This window comes from Castor canadensis, chromosome 14 (genome assembly GCF_047511655.1).
Source record: "Castor canadensis chromosome 14, mCasCan1.hap1v2, whole genome shotgun sequence".
In the NCBI taxonomy this organism is placed as follows: Eukaryota; Metazoa; Chordata; class Mammalia; order Rodentia; family Castoridae; genus Castor; species Castor canadensis.
In genome coordinates this window covers 55,167,283-55,189,967 of record NC_133399.1, presented here as the reverse complement: position 1 = coordinate 55,189,967, position 22,685 = coordinate 55,167,283, and the positions used below count along the sequence as shown (strand labels likewise).

Here is a 22,685-nt window from a genome sequence, read left to right as displayed (position 1 = left end):
AGGCCAGATTGGGGAAGCAAAAGAAAAGCAAAAGATGTAAGAAAACAGAAAAAGGATAAAATAGGGCAGGGAGGACAAGAGACCACCAGGTTTTTTTAAAAGAAAAAAATCTAGAGGTGTTACAGAGTTACAAAGAGCAACCTCATATAAAAGGGAAATAGGGACTGAAGCAGGATCTGGCGTAGTGTGTGATCCAATAAAATACTTTGGTACATGCAGTTATTTACTTACAGGTTCAGGTTTAAGTGAGATTATAAATTCAGGTCTGATCAGCTGAGAAATCACTGTTAATTCTTCAACTGGTCTTCATCCTTAAACCTCCAGAAACTATAAATGGGATAACCATGCACAAAAAGGGAGAGACTAAGGCAGTGAAGAAAAAAGAGTGAGAGTGCTCTACCAATGCTATCCACAAAGACATTAAAAGCCAGTAATCATTATTAGCTATCCAAAACGGCCAGGGCCAGGGCCTCATCCCTTCTGCACTAAAAAGAATTCCGACTCCCAAACTGACTATGCTACAGTAAATAGGACTGCAATCTACAGCCAGACTTTTTCAGCATATATAAACTGGGAGAAAGCAAAAATATAAAGCCAAGACAGCAGATAAATCAGAGGTAACTAAACAAACAACTTTCCTGATCTTACAAGCAGCATTTAATAATAGATCCAAGATGATTACATGTCAGACACATAGAGGAAGAATTCTGTAAATGAATAAATTCAGAACACAAATTACTATAAAACAATGTGCCTTGCTGGGCACCAGTGGCTCACACCTATAATCCTAGCTACCCAAGAGGCAGAGATCAGGAGGATCTTGGTTCGAATCCAACTGGGGCAAATAATTCCCGAGACCCTATCTTGAAAAAACCCTACACAAAAAAGAGTGGCAAAGTGACTCAAAGTGTAGACCCTGAGTTCAAACTCCAGTACTATGAAAAAAAAATGCCTGTGAGCAATAAAAATATGTAAAAGACACAGAACACTTCTCCTTTTAAGGAGCTTACAAATGCGTAGGTTTCACTGCCAAATCACAATCTCTCTACAGATTCAGAGGTACATTTCAACTGTTGGTATATGTAATATTCTGCTTTTTCTACAGAAAAACAGGTTATATTTTTTGGGGGCCCTGAGGCTTGAACTCAGGGCCTCACACTTGCTAGGCAGGCACTCAACCACTTGAGCCACATCCCCATCCTGTTTTTCTATTGGGTATTTTCAAGATGGGGTCTCTCAAACTATTTGCCTGGGCTGGCCTCAGACCACTGTCCTCCTGATCTCTGCCTCCCAAGTAACAGGACAGGTGTGAGCCACTGGTTCCTGGCCAGAGACAGCTAATTTTTAAAGGTCAAGCCTAATAAATGTTTTCTACGGTATTTTCTATACATTTGAAAGTTTTTTTAAAGCACTTTGCTTGGGTAGCTGAGATCAAGAAGATTGTGGTTTGAGCCAAGCCCAGGTAAATAGTTTGTAAGACCCCATCTCTAAAATAATCACAGCAAAATAAACCAGAGATTTTATTGACCACCTTTTTTGTCCCTCCCAATGCACAAACAATTGAGCTGAACATCAATTTACCTATTACAAGGCACATTTTTCTCATGTCAGTGAAGAGTGGTACTCTCTCTTCTATAATATCTAAAACAGCCAAGTCTGATGCTCACATAGGAACTTGAAAATAGCAAAGAAGTTTCTTCAAGGATATACAAAGACCCTAGACAGGCATATCCAATTGAAATAGACTGGCTTTTTTTTCCTCTTGAAGTAACTCCCACAAATACTGTGCTGCAAATTCAGACAAGTGCAAAGACTCTAACTCCCTTTAAACTTCAAAAAGGTCAAGTTCCAAAAAGACTTAAGAGCCCTAGAAAAATCAGAGCAGTGCTTCCTAAGCAAGTCTTAATGGCAGTAAAAGATGGGGAAAAGAGAGGTTGTCTTCCCCTGCATACAAAAAAAGCTCAGTTAGCAAAAGTCAAGGAGACAGAGGTAGGAATTGCACACACCTTCAACATAGTATTTATGTGAACTCTGAATAGATACTGTTTGCTAAGCTTATTGTGCCTTAAAATTCTCTGTTCTCTGAACACATATTCAAGAACTAGGCTAAGGAAGCAATTTGAGAACACACCTCTCCTCTACTTTCTTAAAATTAGTATTAAAGGTGGATAATATAAAAATTAAAAGCAAAAATTAAACTCAAAGGTTAATAAAGCTGGGCATGGTGGTGCACCTATAATCTCTGCATTTAGGAGGCTGGGGCAAGAGGATCACAAGATTGAGACCAGCCTGGGCTACACAGCAGTTCCAGGCCAACCTGAGCTACATAGTGAGACCCTACTTACCCCACCCCACCCCGCCCAAAAAAAAAAAAAAAAAAAGAGGAGGACTGGAGGTGTAGCTCAAGCAGTAGAGGCCTGCTTTGCAAGCATGAAGCCCTGAGTTCAAACTCCAGTTCAACCAAAGAAAAAAGAGAAGGTCCAGGTGAAGTGGGGCTCATGCCTGTAATCCCAGTTACTCAGGAGGCAGAGACAGGAAGATCACAGTCCAAACCCAGCCTGAACAATATCAGGAGACCATATCAAAAAAACAAACTGAAAGCAAAATGACTGGGTGCGTGGCTCAAATGGTGGAGTGCTTGCCAAGAGCAAGGCCCTGAATCCAATCCCAGTACTGTTTAAAAAAAGGGAGATGAGGCAGGAGGATCATGAGGTAGAGGCCAGGCTGAGCAATGTAGTGAGAATCTTGTCTCTTTTAAAATAATATAAAAACAAACTATCATAATACAGGGAAAAAATGTTATAGCATTAGCATGCCTAATGTACCATGAAAATATGTTTATTTCTTTATAAAAGAAGAGTTAGGCACAGCGGTGCATGCCATACTCCCAGCACTCCTGACACACACACACACACACACACACACACGCCATCTTCTTACCAATACAGAGAAAAGATAGTAGGTAAATTGAGAAAGCTTAAAAGATGAGTACAGCAGTCCCTTAGTATCCATAAGAGATTGATTCCAGACCCCTTACAGATAGTCAAACTCCAAAGATGCTCAAAAAAGTCTCACAGAAAAATGGCACAGTATTGCCATTAACCTGTGCACATCCTCCCAATATACTCTAAATAAGCTCTACATATTTATAATACCTAAAACAAATGCAATATAAATAGTTACACTGTATTATTTGGATAATAATGACAAAAAAAAATCTGTGTTCAGTACAGATATAATTTTCAAAATATTTTAATATGCAGATTGAATCTACAGATGTGGATACTGAGGATGTGGAAGGATGACTTATATTACCTCTTTTTGTTTGTACTGGTAGGGACTAAAGAATAAGATCTCAGGCAGATATATGTTTAACAACACAAAGTTAAGTGTACAGAGCTGAAAGAGAACCCATATAAATATGCGTTAAGAAGACCATGGCAAGAGATGAACTTGCAATAAGGCTTAGTAAAGGGGTTGGGATGTAGCTCGGTGGCACAGTGCTTGCCTAGCATGTGCGAGGCCCTGGGTTTGATCCCAGCACCAAAAAAAAAAAAGCCTTAGTAAGAAGCCTGAACTTTGTCCAGAAGGCAATTGAAATCTACTGGATCTGAAGATTATAAACAAGGAGAGGACATGATATTTTAGCAAGCACTAAAACAAAAGCACAGGATAAGCTCTAAAAACAGAGGACAGTATTTAATCATTTGGCTTACTGCCAAAACCTTTAACCCTTAGAATGGCTCTAACAAGGGCAGGTTATCATTAGTATTTTTTGAATGAAGGGAAACCATCTTGAAAGGTAATTACAGAGCTGGAAGTACGGCTCAAGCAGTAGAGCATATGCCTGGCAAGCCCAAGGCTCTGAATTCAAACCCCAGTACCACCAAAATAGGAGGTAACATCCCCTTCTCTACAAATAAAGACAATATGCAAATATTCAGAAGGTATTTAATTCCTTCTTGTTTGCAAAAATAAGGACATGAATTCTAAGAAGTCCTAAGACTTTTAGTTCTACAATTACGTGATTTTTTAATTTGTGATAACTTCTCTGTTGAGAAGCCTTACCTTTGTTTGTATGTTATTTTGATAGTGTTCCTCTTTTACTTTTTTTTGTATCTCCAAGAAAATTTTAAGATTCTATGTGCCAGAAATGTTTGTTTCCTAAGTTTTCTCCAGTATATTAATAAACTGCTGCAGGCAGATCTGAAGAGAAAAATGCAATCTACACAGGGCTTAATATTTATTTGTGGTAAATAATAAATATGATAGGTATTATCCAATATAATGCTTCTTCTCATCTCCAAAACTATGAAGAAACTGAGGGCACAAAGGTAAAATACTTTGCCAAAATTCACATAATGAATTAAGAGGTGAAAACAGAAGATAAACTAAGTCCAAATTCTACTCCCAACCTACTGATGGTAATTATGTGTCCTCCTCTGGCCGCGGAAGTACATACTTTTTACTATTGTCTAGAAAAAGCATATTTGCAGAAATGCTTCATTGCATACTTATTTGAGATTCTTTCATGCCAACCTATTGTGGCTTCTTACTCCCATACAGTAACAGGGGAAAACAGTACATTAGCACAGCTTTTAGGTGTGCTAACTGAAATTCTAAAGCAGTAAGCCTTAATCCTTTAAATCCTGGTGATATGTAAGAAAAATGATAATCACATGCATGACATATTCTCAGGGGTCTCAAATAAATAAAAATTCAAGTTCCATGATAGCATATTTGAATGTAAATGAAATCAGTGATATTATTATGGAGGTAACCACCTTAACTTTTAAAGTAAAACATTCCTTACTTGATTTTAAATTACAGCGAACATATTGCATAACTGAACATAATACACTGGAGCAGAGGTCTGCAAACTACAGCATACAGGATAAATTCAGCTCACTACCTGTTTTGTAAATCTCACTGGAAAATAACAATCATTTACATATTGCCTTTGGCTGCTCTGCAAAACATAGTTAGGTCAGAGACTGTATGGCCTGACAAGCCTAAAATATGTACTATTGATCCTTTATTTACCAAAAAAAGAAAACAAAAAACCACAAAGCTTCATTCTACAAGCTTATTAGAAATTTAAATGACAATATCAGACAAACTAAGATATCTCTACAAACCTGAAAAAAGAGTTCCCTGGACTTCCCTACCATACTTATATACATTTTACTTTTATTCCTTGGTTTATGTAAGTTTCAAGGGATAACACTTAACTGAAAGTTAACCCCTAGTACATAAGCATAGTGCTTGGGACACAGACATTCAATAGATCTGTTGAATAAATATCTGAAAATACATATATGATTTTATGAATGCCTGAAAAATGAGCATATGATTTAAGATAATCGGTCAAGAATAAAGATGGAGGGGGTGAATTCAACTATGATATAATTAAGAAATTTTATAAATGTTACAATGTACCCCCAATAAGACAGTAATTTAAAAAAAGAGGAAAGAGATTAAGTCCATTAGAAACTTACTACTCAGTGTGTTTTGTGCAGTGGTAGAATACTCGAGAGCTAGTTAGAATTGCAAGATCTAAGACCTCACCAGAGACCTGAAAGTGCATTGTCACAAGCTCCACAGGAATATGACCAAAGTACATCCATCCCAACTTAAGTAACTACAAAACATGTGACAAATGCTTAAAGAATTATATCTATACCTTGCTAAAATTTATATATGCTCATAAATATTTCAAAATATGATCACAATATTTCGTGAGTTCATAACCTGATTTTTGTTTTATTTTATTAGAGAAAAGGAGAAGGAAGTCAATACTATTTCTGCTATTTAGTCATGAGGGATATGACCTGCTCAGGCTAAAAACAACCTTTAAAAAGGTACCTGCACGCATGCATGCACATGGAGTATTATTCAGGCATAAAGAAATTATGTTGTTGGCAGGAAAATGGATGGAACTGGAAACCTTCAAGTTAAGTGAAACAAGCCCAGCTAAGAAAGACAAATATCTCATGCTCTCCTTTGGACTTAAAAAAAAAAAAAAAAAAAAAAGAATGACATGAGTATAACGGGCAGTGTTTTGGGTTGGGACAACCGAGAGGGTGTAAGGTGAAAGGACAGGGTAAACGGGGACTGAATATGGTCAAAGTACTTTCCATACACATGTATGGAAATGGAATAATGAAAACCATTAAAAAAATTTTAAGGTGGGGGGGATAGGGAAGGTAAATTTGATGAAAATATATGCATGTATAGAAATAGCTCAATGAAACTCCTTTGTACAATTAACATGAACTAACAAAAAATAACGATTGTAAAAAGAAGGTAGCTGCTTTATGAATTTGGTAATTCAGTTGTATTACTATTCCTCCTTTACAAAAAAGTTAACCGAAACTCGTGGACAGTAAAGTTTACTTGAAGATCAAATACTGACTAAATGGTGAGACTGTGATCTGTGCTCTTTAATACTCTTATATAAATGCCTCAACTAAAAATCAGTGCTATCATTCCTGAAGTTCTTTATACCACTGCACTACAGTAACAGAATTTCGGTTTATCAAAACGGAAGTTGTCATTTTTTCCCTTCTGACTACAACCAGTGGTCAAAAGGAACCACTAGTCCTACATTCTACATACTTGACTTCTCAAAAATAGACAACCTTCCTTAAGGGCTATTGTGAACTAAAATAGTATCTACTGAAAATTATAAAGGTTTTCAAACACAAATACTATATAATGTGCACTCAAAAAAAAGAGTGAACAGCCACAACATACTAAAGGAGTTTCCTGCCATCAGTAAAAAAGCAGGCCAAGACTTTTAGACAAAGCAGGGGCTCAGTCAATAGAAAAAAACTCTGTCAGTATAGATCAATGCTTACACAAAACTAAGCCAAACAGACTTAGATATTTCTATAGCAACATGACTACTTTAAAAAAAAAAAAACAACAAATTTCTGATTACATGTAAGAACTGTACATTTTTAATTAATCAGATTTAAAACAGCCCAGTAGTAGAAATACAGATCAAATGTTGCTTCTAGTAACTATGATGGAAGAACAAAGTCCAACGAGAACAAAAAAATAAAGGAAGGACAGGTGTTGGTGACTCATGGCTGTAATCCTCAGGAGGCAGAGATCAGGAAGATCATGGTTTGAAGCCAGCCCAGGCAAATAGTCCATGATACCCTATCCCAAAAAAACTCATCACAGAAGAAAAAAGGGCTGGTGGAGTGGCTCAAGGTGTAGGCCCTGAGTTCAAGCCCCAGTACCACCAAAAAGAAAAAGTCAAAAACTGGGGCTTGGCCCAAGAAGAAAGAGAGGGAGAAGGAAGAGAGAAAGAAACAGGCAGTCAAAACTGAGTAATGATTTTTCACTTATCAGACTGCGAAAGATCAAAAGGTTTATACTGTGTGGGTAAGGTTGTAGGGAGTTACTCTCACATACTGCTGATGAATCTCTGTAAAGAGAAACTTAGAAATATTAAAACTGCAAACTTTTACTAAAAATTATATATATATAGATATATAGACATAGATATAGATATATAGAGAGAGTCCCAAACACCAAAAGCAGGTATTTAATAGCAAACTAATAATTAGCACTCACACAGCACATTAACCAATGCATTAACCCTCTTACAATGGAGGGTTAATGAGAGCCACAGGAAGCCTAGGTGGCAGCAACAAGGGCCAAAAGAACCAAATACAGAGTGGAACTACAAAAGTGACAACAGTTGTGGTTGGCAAGCTGGCTGTCTTTCAGCCTTCTTAAATGATATGCTTTCTCAGTGTTCTAAATTTAAAGTTGTTTGTTTAAAATCTTGGTCTATTCTTATACAGTGAGAGGAATGTGTTTACCTTTGCTACCACTGATGTGTTCTTCACCCCACAGAAACAATTTTCAGATAAAACTAATCTTTTCTTCTGTTTTAAAAGACAGATAGATAGATAGACAGACAAGCAGTAAATATTCTGCTAGCTTGGAGGTTAGCCTATCACATCATAACCATCAGCTCAAAGAAAGTGCAATATCATGTATAAAAGCTGCTTTAAAAATACAAAGCATAGAGCTGGTGTGATGGCACACATCAAGGTAATCCCAGGCAGGAATATCAAGAGTTCAAGACCAGCTTGATCCACATGGCAAGATCTTATCTCAGAAAACAAGCAAAACATTCATACTTACATACCTACATAAATAAGCATATAAAATGCAATGTTTGCTGGGAAGGATGGTAACACTCAATCAGGACTTAAAAGTCAGACATGGCATTTTTAAAAATTCATACCCCATTAAACATTTATGCAGTGCCCACAGAGTTGTGCTTCTAGGCCTCTGCAGACCACTCCTTCCCACCCTACCCTCCAGTTTCCCATTCACTAACTTCTCATATGCAACCTCCTCTGAGGAGACCTCCCTAGCCTTCCCCACCCCACCTCTGCTTCCATAGCATTCTGTTAAATCCCAGCTATTTATCACTGGTAAAAATAATAGACTTTATCTCCTTCACCCAGGAACTAATCCTCATGCTGGAACCTGAAAGATGCCCAATAAATACTCACTTGAGCAACCAGACATTATGCTAGACAGACAGGAATACCAAGATAAAAAGCAAGGTCCTAAGTTCACAAATAGGACATAAGCTAAAACAATACAATTTAAAAAGGTCTATGACAGAGGTGTGTACAGGATATTAGAGGCAGAAAGAGCACTAAGTCAGCCTGACACAGTGAGTAAGGAGGAAAGAAAGAGAAAGAAACATACCTATAATCCCATCTATTAAGGAGGTGGAGACCAGGAGAATCACAGTTTGAGGCTAAAGACCCCCATTATTAATCAATCAGCCAGGTGTGGTGGCATATACTGTAATTCCATCTGTGCAGAAGACCAAAGGTAGAAGGCTCGAAGTCTGAGGCTGGCCCAGGGCAAAAACATGAGCCCCTACCTGAAAAAATAGCTAAAGCAAAAAAGGCTGGTAGAGGGAGGAGCTCAAGTAATAGACTGCCCAACTAGCAAGTGTGAGGCCCTGAATTCAAACTGCCAAAAAAAAAAAAAAAAAGGTGAAAAGGGTGGGGTGGGGGAGACGTGCCCAAACTAACTCTACAAGATTAAATAAGAACTAATGGACAAAGAGAGAAAGGATAGTGCAGCAATTCTCAACTTCAGATTGCATCAAAATCATCTGAAGGCTTACTTATATACAGGCTGCAAGGTCCCAACCCCCATTCTCATTTGGTAGGCCTGGAACATGGCTCAAGAATTTACATTTCAAACAAGTTTTCAGGGGGCACTACTTCTGGTGCTGGTCCAAGAACCATACTTGGAGAATCTCTCCTATATTGGAACATAGATAGCACATTAAGAAGTAGCAGTAGATGGTTTGGAGCAGCTCAGAGGAGAGGGTTACAAGTCATACACAACTATACCACAGAATACTGCAGTAAAAGAGTTTAAGCAGGAGTAACTTTAATTTTAGAAAGCTGGTAATAATAATAAACATTTATAGACTACTTTTTTCACTATTCTAAGTACACTCTGCACTGTCCAGTACAGTAGCTATTAGCCAATATACATGGCTATTTTCAATTGAATTACAATTAAATAAAACTAAATCTTCAGTTCTTCAGTCAACTAGTCATACTTTCAAAAGCTCAATAGCTACATTCTGACTATGGCTACCCCTGAGAAAGGCATAGAGATACAAAATATTTCTATCACTACACAGTTGTATTAGATGTGTATTAACTCATTAAATCCTCACAATTTCACTACAAGATAAACACATTATCCCCATATCATAGAAGACAATGTGACAAAGAAAGATGAAGTTAATTACCTGAAGTCTTAGTGCTAATATGAGATGCACATCTAGATGGTCTGGTCCTTGAGCCTATGTTTTTTTCTTTTTTTCTTGAGACAGAGCTCAGGAACTATCTCAGGCTGGCCTTGAACTTTGCATGTAGCTAAGGCTATTCTGGAATTCACTATCTAGCCCAAGCTGGTCTCAAACTCACAATCCTCCTGCCTCAGCCTCCCATGTGCTGGAATTACAGATGAGCCCCACCCAATGGTGAGCCTATGTTCTGAATCACTTTCTTTTTTGGTGGAACTGGGGTTTGAACTCAGAGCTTCATGCTTACCAAGCAAGCACTCTACTGTTGAATCACTTCTAAAAAGACAATTCTAGACAATAGTGTGGATTGGAGGGAGATGATACTGAAAGCAGGAAAACCAATGAGGAAGCTGCTGAAGTAAGTAAGTAGAAAAATGCTGAGGACCTATTCCAAGAGAATACTAGCTGGAATGAACATGATGTTAACAAAGACATTTAAAAAGAATAAGAGAAGACTGGGGATAGACTAGAACTGAATCCAAAAGACATACAGGTAAGGTTTGGAAAATGATGCCAAGGTTTCTGTTTTAAGCATTAGTCAGTGGCAATACTTCTTACTACAGTAAGTCAGAAGAAGCGAGCGAAAAGTGACAAATTCCATCTGGGTCATTATGAAGTTGATGTGACAGAGATAAAACCCTGTAAATCCCAGTGGGATATACAAGTCCAGAGCTCAGAAGAGAGGTCTGGAATTAAGATACAAAATTAGTCATCGGTACAGAGAAGAGCAATCTACAGAGAACTCAGGAAAGCAGAAACAGTAAGAAATGGGTGAAGAATACAAATGCTCTAACATTTAGCTAAAAACATAAGAAACCTTTCTAATTCTACTTTGAACCTAAGAGAGCAATTCTTCCAGAAAAAGTTGTTTCAGCTCTCTAACAATCGTGTATAGATATTTTGAAACACTGAAATAAGCAGATTTTTTTAACTGTGGTTTACAAAACCACCAGATTCCCTAGTCCAGATTTATTCTATGTTTTCCATTAAAGGAGAGATCTACCTACATTGTTTTATACCCATTGCTCTCTAATACTATACAACAATACTACAGCACAATGAAAAAAGCATAGAACTGAGAAAGGCATGACCAATACTTCCAAATCTTATCAACTTGCTGCATGAGACTGAAAAAGACACTTAGATCTCCTTGGCTCTCAGTTTCCCTATTTGTGAAATAAGATTAGAAACCCCGATCCAATATTACTAGTGGCTCAAAACTTCTACAAGACTGGCGCCAGCTCACACCTATAATCCTATCTACTTGAAAAGCTGATACAGGGAGGTTCACAGTTCAGTTGAGGCCAGCCAGAACAAACAATTTGCAAGACCCCCAGTTCTAAAATAACTAGAGCAAAATGGACTGGAGGTGTGGCTCAAGTGGTGGAATGCCAGCTTTATACTCATGAAGCCCTGAGTTCAAACCCCAGCCCCACCAAAGACAAAAAACCTCCCCCCAAACACCCCCCAAAGATTTAGCTATAATCTTTGAAAGCTTAGTATAATTCAACTATGAAATATGCTTCAATTAATACCTTAAACAGTTTTTTCTTTGCAGTTCTCTATCCCCCAACATTATTTTATAGATCTAAGTGCTACATTACTATGATCTTTATGCTTAATTTCGACCCTTAACAAAATTGTACCACATTACAAATTGTTCCCTAATGAAGGTGAATATAATTCTTTGGCCATGAATTTACAGAGTTATGTACAAGACTGATGAAAGCCATCTGTTGGAACTATGACTTTTCTGTCAAAGGAAAAAATCAGAAGGAACAGCCTTCATTTTCCCGGAAACCAGCTGCAGCTGAATGAATCCTAATCCTGCTCCAGCTGGGACTAGCAGAAGGGTGAAGTTGCTACTGGTCTAATTCATCTGCTTAGATCTTTTGTGAAATGACTCCACCCCTGAGTACCCAACTGGTAAACAAGTAAAGCTCTTAATAATTTCTGTAAAGAACATATATTTTAAAGGGTTTACATCAGAGCATGAAAAGTATTTATTATTGTAATTTTAAGAACTATTTTCCAGTTCAGTAGAAAAAAAAATTTTTAATCCTACTTTAACCAGCAAACTTGACACTCAGATTCAGTCTTTTCATGGTTCACTAAGAACCATGTCAGTGTAGAAAAATATATTTTCTCCAAATTGTAAAGGGAAAAATATCTAAAAGACGTGAAGGAAATTCTTGCAACCTCAGTTGGCCAGGACTAACTTAATTTTTCCCCAAAATTCCTCAAACAGCTCCTGTTACATGTTTACTCTCATAGTATTCAAGGTAAGGATAATGGAAAAAAAAAAAAAGTACTAGCCCATAGGTCCAAGATAAACTCAATTAAAAAAACAGGCAGCAAGGAAGCAAGGATAAGAGGAAATTGAATGAATATTGCATTTCTTTACATTCACTTTCATTTGGTTTTAGTGAGAAGCCATAAATGAAAACTTGTATTATTAAACACCATTAAATAGCTATTATATATTATACCTATAAAATTTGACCATGTAGAGTTACTTTGTGACTTTAATAAGAAAGTACATGTTAAAGCATTTACCCAACACATCATTAGTCCTTAACAAATGTTAGTTAGTAACAGGTTTCTATAAGCAACTGTTTACATTCCCTCAGTCTACAGATAAGAGCAAAGAAAAACAAATCAAAAGAAGCCAAGATGGTTACATCCCTTACATCTCTATTCTGAAGCAATTTGTGGGATTTCATGTCTCCCCTAATTTCTTCCCTTTATTTCATCAAGTTATAAAAAGGTAGCCAAGGAAGAGTAAGTACTAGTTACTGTAAACATAAGAAAAGTGGCTATGTTAAGCACTTTTGTGGGGTATAGAAATTTTGATTAATAATGATTAATAACCTAAGCTTTACTATCTCAAGTTTTCGTTCAGGGTGTCATGAGCTAAAAATTAACCAAAATGATTACACTCATAGGCTAACTAGAAGACCAACAAATTCCATACACTTGATTACATTTAAATATAGTTTGTTTCAATATGACAAATATTTAGACAAATACTGTATTACAAACATATCTCCACCTGAGTTATTTTCAGACATCTAAGGGTTTTTTGTTGTTGTGTTTGTTTTTCAGACAGGATCTTGATATGTAGTCCAGACTGGTCTTGAGGTTGCAGTCCTCATGCCTCAACCTTCTATATGCTTGGATTATGGATATGCACCACCATGCCAGGCTTCAAATTTCTGAGGTTGTTTTGTTTTGTTTTTTGGTGGTCGTACTGAGGTTTGAACTCAGGGCCTCACACCTGCTAGGCAGGCACTCTACCACCTGAGCCACTCTGCCAGCCCAAATTTCTGAGATTTTTAAAAGAACAAGTTTGGTGCAACAAAGTCAATTCCTAACCACAATTACAATTAATCTATTTCAATGACTGTGAAGCACTGTTATGGAATCTCAAAAAAGTGTCAACAATGATTTACCATGCTGCATATAAAAAAACTGAGATAAATCCATTTCAAACTTGGTAACAATGCAAAATCTACATTATCCATGTCCCTGTATCCTCACCTTTTTTGTAATACCTTTTGCTTTCAGAAAAATTTTTTAAGTAAACAATCATTCTGTCAGCAGTCCACACATATCTGAATAGCATAGACAATTACTATTCACTGCCTTTCTAATAAAGTATAAAAAGAAACCTGAAATTGAAATTATCAACTTACACAATGCCACTGTTCTAACATGTGAAGCAATTTTGCTATAGAGCCATTTCCGAATAGCTAAATCAAAACATAATCATTCTTTACTTTCAGTAACTTGAAAACATATTCCATTCTGATCAATATCTCCACCTTAAAAAAATCTAAGTTCCTGTCAAAACCCCATTTAACTCTAGGAACTTAAAACATAAATTCCAGTTAAACTAAATAATCTCAACTTTACATATAGTTTACTGTACTGAGATATAACCTACAGTAGATGACAGAGATTATCAGTTAATCTCTCTGCTCCAGGTTACCTAGCTGGGTAATAACCTGATCAATAACATTAGCTGACGATACCTCCTCTTCTTTTTCCAACAAAATGTTTCAGCAAGTTATAATTCTGTTCTAAAATACAACTCCAAATATTTTTTTTCTGGTATTTCTTTATTATGAAAAAAATCATTCAAATATAGTCTGATGCTGCAAATATTTTAATGATTTGGATAGTTACCATAAAGATTGTATTTTTCTGATCTAGTGACATGGAACATAAATTATATGTATTCAAGTAAAATATTCTGAGCGTGTAAAATAAACCCAGAAGTTTGAAAGCAAGGTGAAAATTATTCCTGAAACACAAATACTTCCAAGGCCAGTATTTAAAGATAATTTTTAAGGGGCCTATCACAATCTCAATTAATATTAAGCTTTGCCCAAGAAATAGATAATTACTTCCCAAAGACTAATTATGACTAATTGTTTGAAAAATGTGAATTCCTTATTATATTTCATAATCTAAAAATGGGGTTCCCAAAAAAATGCATTTCCTATTTCTATTTTGTCAGCCTTATTCCCCACAGGACCTAGTTCCTAAATGCACTATTTATGGTAAGCATTCAAGTATTTGCTGAATAAATAATAAGTGAAGTAAATGAGCAAATATCTTACAGTAAAACCTGTTTCAAAAAGCAAAGAAAAAAAATAAAACAAAATTAAAAAACCAAAGGAAAAAATGAAAAAATGAGACCCGCTGAAACTATTCTAAGTATGAGGGAAGGAGATAAAAGAGAATGATGGAGGGGATGAATTTAACTAAGACATATTGTAAGCACTTTTGTAAACATCATAATGTACCCCCAGTACAACAATAATATAATAAAAAATAAATTTTAAAAAGAAGGAAAATCATAAGGAACAAACTGCTATTAAACCAGTTACACAGTATCTTCTTCACCTATATCCCACAATTCAAGGAAAGTAACATTTTGCCCCAAATTAAAGTACTCTATTATAGCCATGCAACCAGTTCCCAGAATGAAAATGGGAAAACTTTAATGACAACATCTAAGATGAAAATTAATAAATACAGAAATTATCTTAAAAAATAAAGACAGAACTGGGGCATGGCTTAAGTGGTAGAATACCTGCTTAGCAAGCATGAGGTCTTGAGATAGATCCCCAGTATCACCAAAAAAAAAAAAAAAAAAAAAGGTGTATAGATGAAACTATTTTTTAATGGATCCCAAAATATACAAAACTATCTTATTTGTTACCTTTGGTTTCAGATACATTCTTATTAATGGTGCAAAGTCAGCTCTGAAATTTGATTCACTATAGAAAAAGAAAGTAAGGGACACAAACAGCAAAAGAAAGGGGAAAATGTCATCCTTTTATATAAAATCAGGGAATATATTATGAATCGAGTACCAAGGACATTTACAACTCTGAATTAGGTGTGGTGATAAGCACACATTACATTACAACTACCAAAAGGTGGTCCATGTAGCTGTTACAAAGACTCTGGAGCCAGAGTGAGTCTGGGTTTAAATCCCAGCTCTGCTCCAATGTTAGTGTGATGTGGGTGAGTTACTGAATCTCTTTTATACCTCCATTTCATCTGTAAGACAATGGTATCCACTTCATTGTTAGAACATATCAATGTTAGTTACATGAGTATTAAGTTGATTACTATATGCACAGTAGTCTCCCCATACACTGTTTTACTTACGCAGTTTCAACCAGGATCCAAAAAATATTAAATGGAAAATTCCAGAAATAAATAATTCATAAGTTTTAGACAACTTTTACTACAGTATATTGTTATATTTGTTCTGGTTTATTATTAACTATTGTTAATTATCTTACTATGCCTAATTCATAAATCAAACATTATCACAGGTATTATAGGCAAAAACAGTACATACAGATGCTCCTCCACTCACAATGGATAACTTCCCAATAAGCCCATGGTAAATCTAAATACCATAAATTGAAAGAGCACTTAATACGCAACCTATCAAAAATCATAGCTTAGCAACACTGCATTGTTATTCCCTGCGTGAGCACTTGACTAAATGGAAGCTGGAGCTCACTGCCACTACCCAGTATCACAAGAGCCCAAGAAAAGATCAAAATTCAAAGTACACTCTCTACTGAATGTGCATTGTTTTGATGACATTGTAGAAGTAGAAAAAAAAAATCTTTCAAGTCAAACTATGGTAAGGGACCATCTGTATAGGGCTCAGTATCATCCTCCACATATATGGCCCCTGGATAAGGAGAAACTGTTGTATAGCACTGAAGAAATGCCTCACAAGCCAGGCACTAGAGGATTATTGTTTGAGGCCAGCCCAGGCAAAAAGTTTGCCAGACCCTATTTCAACCAAGAGTTGTGTGTAGTAGTGTGCACCTGTCATCCCAAGGTACAAGGGAGATTGAGATTAAGAGAGCCATGGTTCTAGGCCAGCCCTGGCAAAAAAAGTTTGTGAGACCCCATTTCAACATGGTGATGAGCACCTATCATCCCAGCAACACTGGAAAGTATAAAAAGTAGGATCACAGTCCAGGTTGGCCTGGGCAAAAAGTAAGACCCTATCTCTAAAATAACCAAAGCAAAAAGGGCTCAAGTGGTATAGCACCTGAATTCAAACTCAATATAAAAAAAAAAAAAAGTAATGCTTTGCACTTGTAAACACTTGTTAATAAGTTAAATAAACTCATCATAAACTACCTACCCTAAAACTAGTTCAGAAATTTCCCTTATGACATAGATAAAACTTTCAAATCACAGCATCCCATGGATACTCACTATTTTAATTTGTGACAATAACTAACACACTAAACTTCAAGTGACTTCATAACATCTCTTAAGAATATTTCTACACAGTTAATCTCCCCCAAAGAACAAAAAAAATTTGGCTACTTAAAATCTAACATATAATTCTACAGTTGCTTCCGAAAGTTAGTACACAAAATAAACAGAACTGACTCAGGAAAAAGTAAAGAGGAAGTTGTTCAGGTCACTCCAGATAGTCCTAGAATTTCATCCCTATCCCACAGCTGACCAGGCCACAGACACATTAGCACTGTAAAGAAAATAAAGCCCTATCCAGTTCCAAGTCAAAAAGTTCCTGGCCCACAGTAGGTGCTCAGTAACTATTTGCCGAATTGATTATGCTTAAAAGTAGAACTACTTCTGACCTACACCTTCTTTTTTCATCACCATCAAATATACCATAATTTTAAAAAAATTTTTAAAAGAACATCTAGGTTTGTAACAGCAAGACAATCATTTTTGTATAGGGATTGACTGGGTAGTTTCAAGGAGAAGGAGGAAAGTAGTTAAAATACAATAAAAGGAGTAGACACACAGTCTGAACTTTACAGTTCACTATATTATGATTCTGAATGTAGGCATCTTACATAGGTGGGGAAAGACTCAGGAAATTTACTATTGACATTAAGACTCTATTTAAAAATACTGAACAGAGCTCTAATTTCATATACATTATTATGAAATCAGTTTTCCAACAAAATCAGTACAAACAGAAGTCTACCCAAACTCAATCTTCCCAATGTACACTCCAACTCTACTTTTTTTTTTTTTTGGTGGTGCTGGGGTTCCAACTCAGCCTCCCGCTTGCAAAGCAGGCACGCTATGACTTGAGCCACTCTACCAGCCCTGTTCTGTATTAGGTGTTTTGGAAATAGGGTCCTGAGAACTATTTGCTAGGGCTGGCTTGAAACCTCGACCCTTCAGATCTCAGCCTCCTGAGTAGGTAGGATTACAGGCAGGAGCCAATGATGCCCAGCTGAATTAAACTTTTTTAATGCAAAGGTTATATGCAATGGCCTCAGCAAAAGTCCTCAGCTCAGCTGCAAAATAAGGATTGTTAAACGGTCTTCAAGGCCCTTACCAAAGTAAAGTCCAGGGTTCTATGCCTTGAACTTATGGGATAACTGATTACAGTTTTTAAAATACGTACAACTGACATTTTATATATAACTAATTTTTTTAATTAAAATATCTGGGGCTCTGGGGGTGTAGCTCAGTGATAGACCTTATGCTCAGTGTGTGCAGGACCCTGGATTCACTTCTTGGCACCAAACAGAATCACCGCCATCATCATCATCATCTAATTTAAGCAAGGGAATTTGCAAAGGCAAATACCCAGGTGTTCTAACAAGAATTTAAAATGAACAACTCACAGTTGGATGAATTCATCTAACTATAAACTCTTTCCTGTTCCCATGCAGCTAACATATTAGATCACTTGATAGTACTCATAAGAATCTAATCATTATACTTTAGTTAACTTCAGCCATGTGATCAAGACTATTACAGTGTTCTTTTATCATTTTAGTCCTTGTCTACCTTATTTAACATATACTCTTTTAAAATGCCCAAATGGTACAGAACTATTTTATGAATAGGATTCTCTATCATTATGACTTCATGAGAAATCAATTTAGAGAGTATATAATACAGGCTGCGTATTCCTTATCCAATACTTCTAGGATTAGAAGTATTTCAGAGTTTTTCAGATTTGGGAGATTTTTGCATACACTTTAGTAGTTTAGCATCCCTAATCTGAAAATCCAAAATTCTCCAAAATCCAAAACTACAGAGCATTCTGAGCCATTCATTATGCTTCAGAGAACTGACCTGGGGCTCAGAGTCTGATTTGGAAGCATTTTGGATTTTCGGGTTAGGGACACTCAACCTGTAAGACTATGCCTCAAAGATCACAGGGAAAACTGAACTCTGAAATAGATCTCTAAAAATTTCACCAATGAAAAATACTGTTACTTAAACAAATTATTACTTATAAAAATCAACAGGTACTTATTCAGTGGGACATTAATTACTACAATAAATTTTCATAAATTTCAAAGTATTTTTAAATAAATTAAATGTTAACTTTACAATCCTCTGATCCCAGAAGTAGCCTCCATGATCTGAGACAAAATAAAGACGATTTTGCTATTATGTACTAAAGAGTACAACTTAAAGCAATATTACTACCATGCAAAGAATAATTCAAAGCACTTGAAATAAATTTATAGGTAAGATACTATGTTAATGTAAAAAATAGCTACTAACAAAATTCTCCTCAATCTCAAATATTTACTTAAAGGTCAAAATTACTGTTAAGAAGGCATACCTTCAGCTGCACAAGAAAGCAGCATAACATATAACAGAGTTAAGGTACCCAGGTCTGTGCATCAGAACTCCAAACTGTCCGGAACGTTTATAATATTGTATTCCTGGCCCATGTAACTATAGCTGTCATAAATACTATTTTGAATTTCATCATACTCAAAGCCTTAGTCCATGATATAATATAAACAGCAGAAATAAGAATTTCTTCTTAAGAGTCCTGAGACTGTCACAATTCCTGTCTAATGATAACCTGAAACAAAATGAAAAAAAAAAAAAAAAAAGGTTCTTAGAGTCATCTGCTTTTTTCAAATTCAAGTCCCAGCATTTGGAAGCTCACCAACTTCCAGCAGTAAGGTAATCTAGGAAGTTTAATCAAAAGGTTCTTAATCTAAACATGTTCTTGTGGATAGATCAATGTTCTATACCTTGAAGCTCAGCCTTCAAATATTTTAAATTACCAGAACAATTAGCATCTATTAAGTCCTCACCAATAAAAAACCCAAAGGGATCATTTCACAAAAGCACCCAAACACAAACTTGCACAAACTTGAATAACTTCTACATAACTTCCCAAAACATGATTTTGTAGCATTCTACTCTCACCAGCTGTGAACACTGATGCCTATACCTTCCTTACCTTATCCTTTTCGTGTGGAAGCAGTGACACTGGAGGTAAACAGGAAAGAGACTCACAACTCTCTTTCCCATCAGCATTGGTTGCTTTAGTGTTGAGCCTATAAAGAGGTCCATCTTTAAGGAGTCTGCCATGGCCAACGGCACGTTTGATAGCCAATCGTAACTGCTGGTGAAAGCCAGAGGCAGCACTGCCCCCAAATAATGCTGACACATCCTTCTGACCCTTCAAAAAGCGTTCAATACTTTTCAAAGTTGAGCCACCAGACTCTGCCAAGCCATCAAATGCCCGTTTAATCAGTTTACTCCAATCCACATTTTGTTTATTATCCAATTTTCCATGGTTTCGAGGTTTAGGAAGTGCTATTCGCCCAGGATTATCAGGATCTTTATAGGAATTGAGTCCTTTGTTTGAGACTTTTAAAATTGTTCCATCTTTAACACTCAACTCCAATTGTTCTAAAACAGTTTTACGATCCAAGCCATGAGATGAAGACACTGCATTGCAAATCCTTTCTTCTGAAGGACGTTGTTTCTGCTTCTTCACTTTTTTGATGGCCTCCAAAATCCACTCCGTATACAGCGGGTTAGCGAGTTTTACCATGGTGAAGAATTCTGTATATCCATAGAGTCGTTATCCCTTATCCTGATGCTGAGTAAATTTTACACCATAGAAAACAAGATTCTCGGAGGCTGGGAACCAGTTAACCATAGCATACAAGTTTTCTGGCCTGAGTCCTTTCTCCTTTCACAAAATAGACTGCCTTCCTACTTTTACTTTTGAAACAAGAAACAAGTGGTTATTTGAAATGTCTTCAAACTTGTCAACAGCACTGCATAAGTCTCTTCTTGAAGTTGTAAGAACTCCATACATCCATACATCTCATTCCCAACTCCAGAAGCAGAAAATGTACATCTTATGCCTGAAAAACAATTAAAACAATGTCAGTTTTCTATTAAGGCCCATTCTTCAAATAAGCTATAAACTGAAACATCCTAAGCTTTCAAAGCAATCAAATAACAAAGTATTTATTGAGCACTCCTGAGTTTTAAAACACTTCTATTAACATTTCAAAATAATCATGTATGTATATCATAGAATAAAAAGAAAAGGGGAAAAAAAAAGAGAAGAGTAATTAGGATACAAAGAGGAAACAAACTGAGACATTCTATGAATGGCCTTAAGCTTAGACTAACCAAAGGAGTGCTTGCTATTCTGTACTTTGAATTCTTTGCTCACCAGTCTATGACTTTCAACTCTTCTCCACATCTTTCCCCAAGAAACTATTCAGCACTTCACCAAGCATCTGGATTAGTGGAAAGAATCCTGTAATGAAAGTTAGAGTGAATCTTTCATCTTTCAAAGCTCCAGATGTTCGGAGTGGATAAAAACAGTAAGATAGGGAGAAAATCATTGAGAATATTTAAGCTACTTCATATAATAAAGAAGAAATACAAGTTTCACAGACCAAATTCATAATTTAAATACAATATTACCTTAATGGAAACAAAAACATTGAAAACAGCCTCGCGTGAAAGCACTTAAGAGTTTTAAAATGTTCCAATTTCATTCAAATTTTTACTAATATCCATACATTGGATGAACTACCAAAACTGATTACAAGCAATGCCCTGAAGTAAAAATGAGAAGGCCTAGAATCCTTGGGATCAAATAAATGTACATGTCAAATGTACATGTCAAACTTATGGATCTAAAGAGAAATGAAGTTCAAGACTGCTGTCTCAAAGTTGAACATTAATGAGTAAAACAAAAGCATACAAATACATTGCCCCGGGTCAATGTTCTTTCATGCAATTAATCTGGCAGATGCACATTTTCAATCACTAAAACAATGGGTGTGGAACCTCAGTAACTCCTTTGCCTCCAAAACTAAGTTTAACTTTACTGAGGTGTTTTTTAGAACTTCTGCTCTATTCCGTAAGGAGCAACTATTCTTACTAGTGACATTAAAAGCAAAAAGAAAACCAATAGGTATTAGAAAAGAAATAATGTTATTAACTTTGTCAGAAAAGCAAAGACTGAAGCAAAACACTCAGCAAAAACCTGAGCCCATATTTATTTTTATTAGCTGATTAAAATGAAGCCCCCTGAGAGAGCTATGCTGCATTTTGATGAGGGTCACAAGAGGATAGAAATCAGAGTAGTATTACTCCAACAAAGTTCATTACACAGACAGGACAGATGGGTAAACTAAATGAGAAGCTACGACCCGAGTTTACGGAGCTAAGAACATCCTGCTCGGCTAAGTTCTCAGGTACAAGAATGAATGACAGCCGCTCCTGGTCCGTCCGCTGGGCTTTCCATCACTCCGCAGGTCTGCGGACTTGAACCCTAACTCTCAGAAAGTACAGCAGCGGCGAGAAGGCGCGACTGGCTCGCGACAGGCTTCCCCGTCCCCGTTCCCCACCCCCAAACGCGTCTTCGCGCTCTCTTTTTAAAGAGCTAGAAACTTTACAAACTTGAAACGGCACAATCGAGGTTGCTTCGCTGCTTCCCGAAGAGTAAGTTAACAATGAAATCACGTGGAGTCAGAGCTGGGGGTCCCCGCTTCCCTCCAAGGGGCCGGCTCCCCCGAGGCGCGAGCGGCAGGCCGGCGGCGGGGAGCCTGACAGCACCGGCCGCCGGGTCCGCGGCGGCCCGGTGACAGGCAGCGCAGCGCCGGGGCTGACAGCCCGACAGACACCACACCACACGTGCTGCCTCCTCCGCACCACAACACCCGCCAGCCTGTCACCCACTTGCCGCGCAGCCCGGCTAGGGGCTCGGCGCCCTCGACTGGAGCCCGAGAGTGCGCGCGGGGAGCGGGCCGGGCGGCGGGCGCAGGTGGGGCCGGCGGTGGGCGCGCCCCCGAGGGAGAGCGGGCTCGCCACACAGCCAGCCCGAGGCTCCGCGGCCTGGCGCTCGCCGCCCGCCACCGCCGGCTCCCGGAGTGGAGCCAGCCGGCCGGCCGGCAGGGGCGATGGCGGCGGGCGGCGAGCGCGGGCGGGCGGCGGCGCGGGCCCGGGGCGGGAGAACCGGGCGCCGGCCGGGCGCGAG

At 37.4% G+C, this 22,685-nt stretch overlaps 1 protein-coding gene across 3 annotated transcripts in view; it reads right to left on the bottom strand.

The window, feature by feature from the left end:
• Positions 1–22,685, bottom strand: part of Kat6a (lysine acetyltransferase 6A) — a 105,236-nt gene that overhangs the window by 82,229 nt on the left and 322 nt on the right. For 2 of the 3 annotated variants that reach the window (XM_074054592.1, XM_074054593.1), the window contains exons 2-3: positions 20,868–20,954; positions 19,632–20,550 (exon numbers count right to left, since the gene is read on the bottom strand). In XM_074054592.1, the coding sequence (XP_073910693.1) occupies positions 19,632–20,231 (600 nt within the window). In that variant the 5' untranslated portion in view covers positions 20,232–20,550; positions 20,868–20,954. The remainder of the gene's footprint in view (positions 1–19,631; positions 20,551–20,867; positions 20,955–22,685) is intronic. The other variant, XM_020153856.2, reaches the window with a different exon arrangement.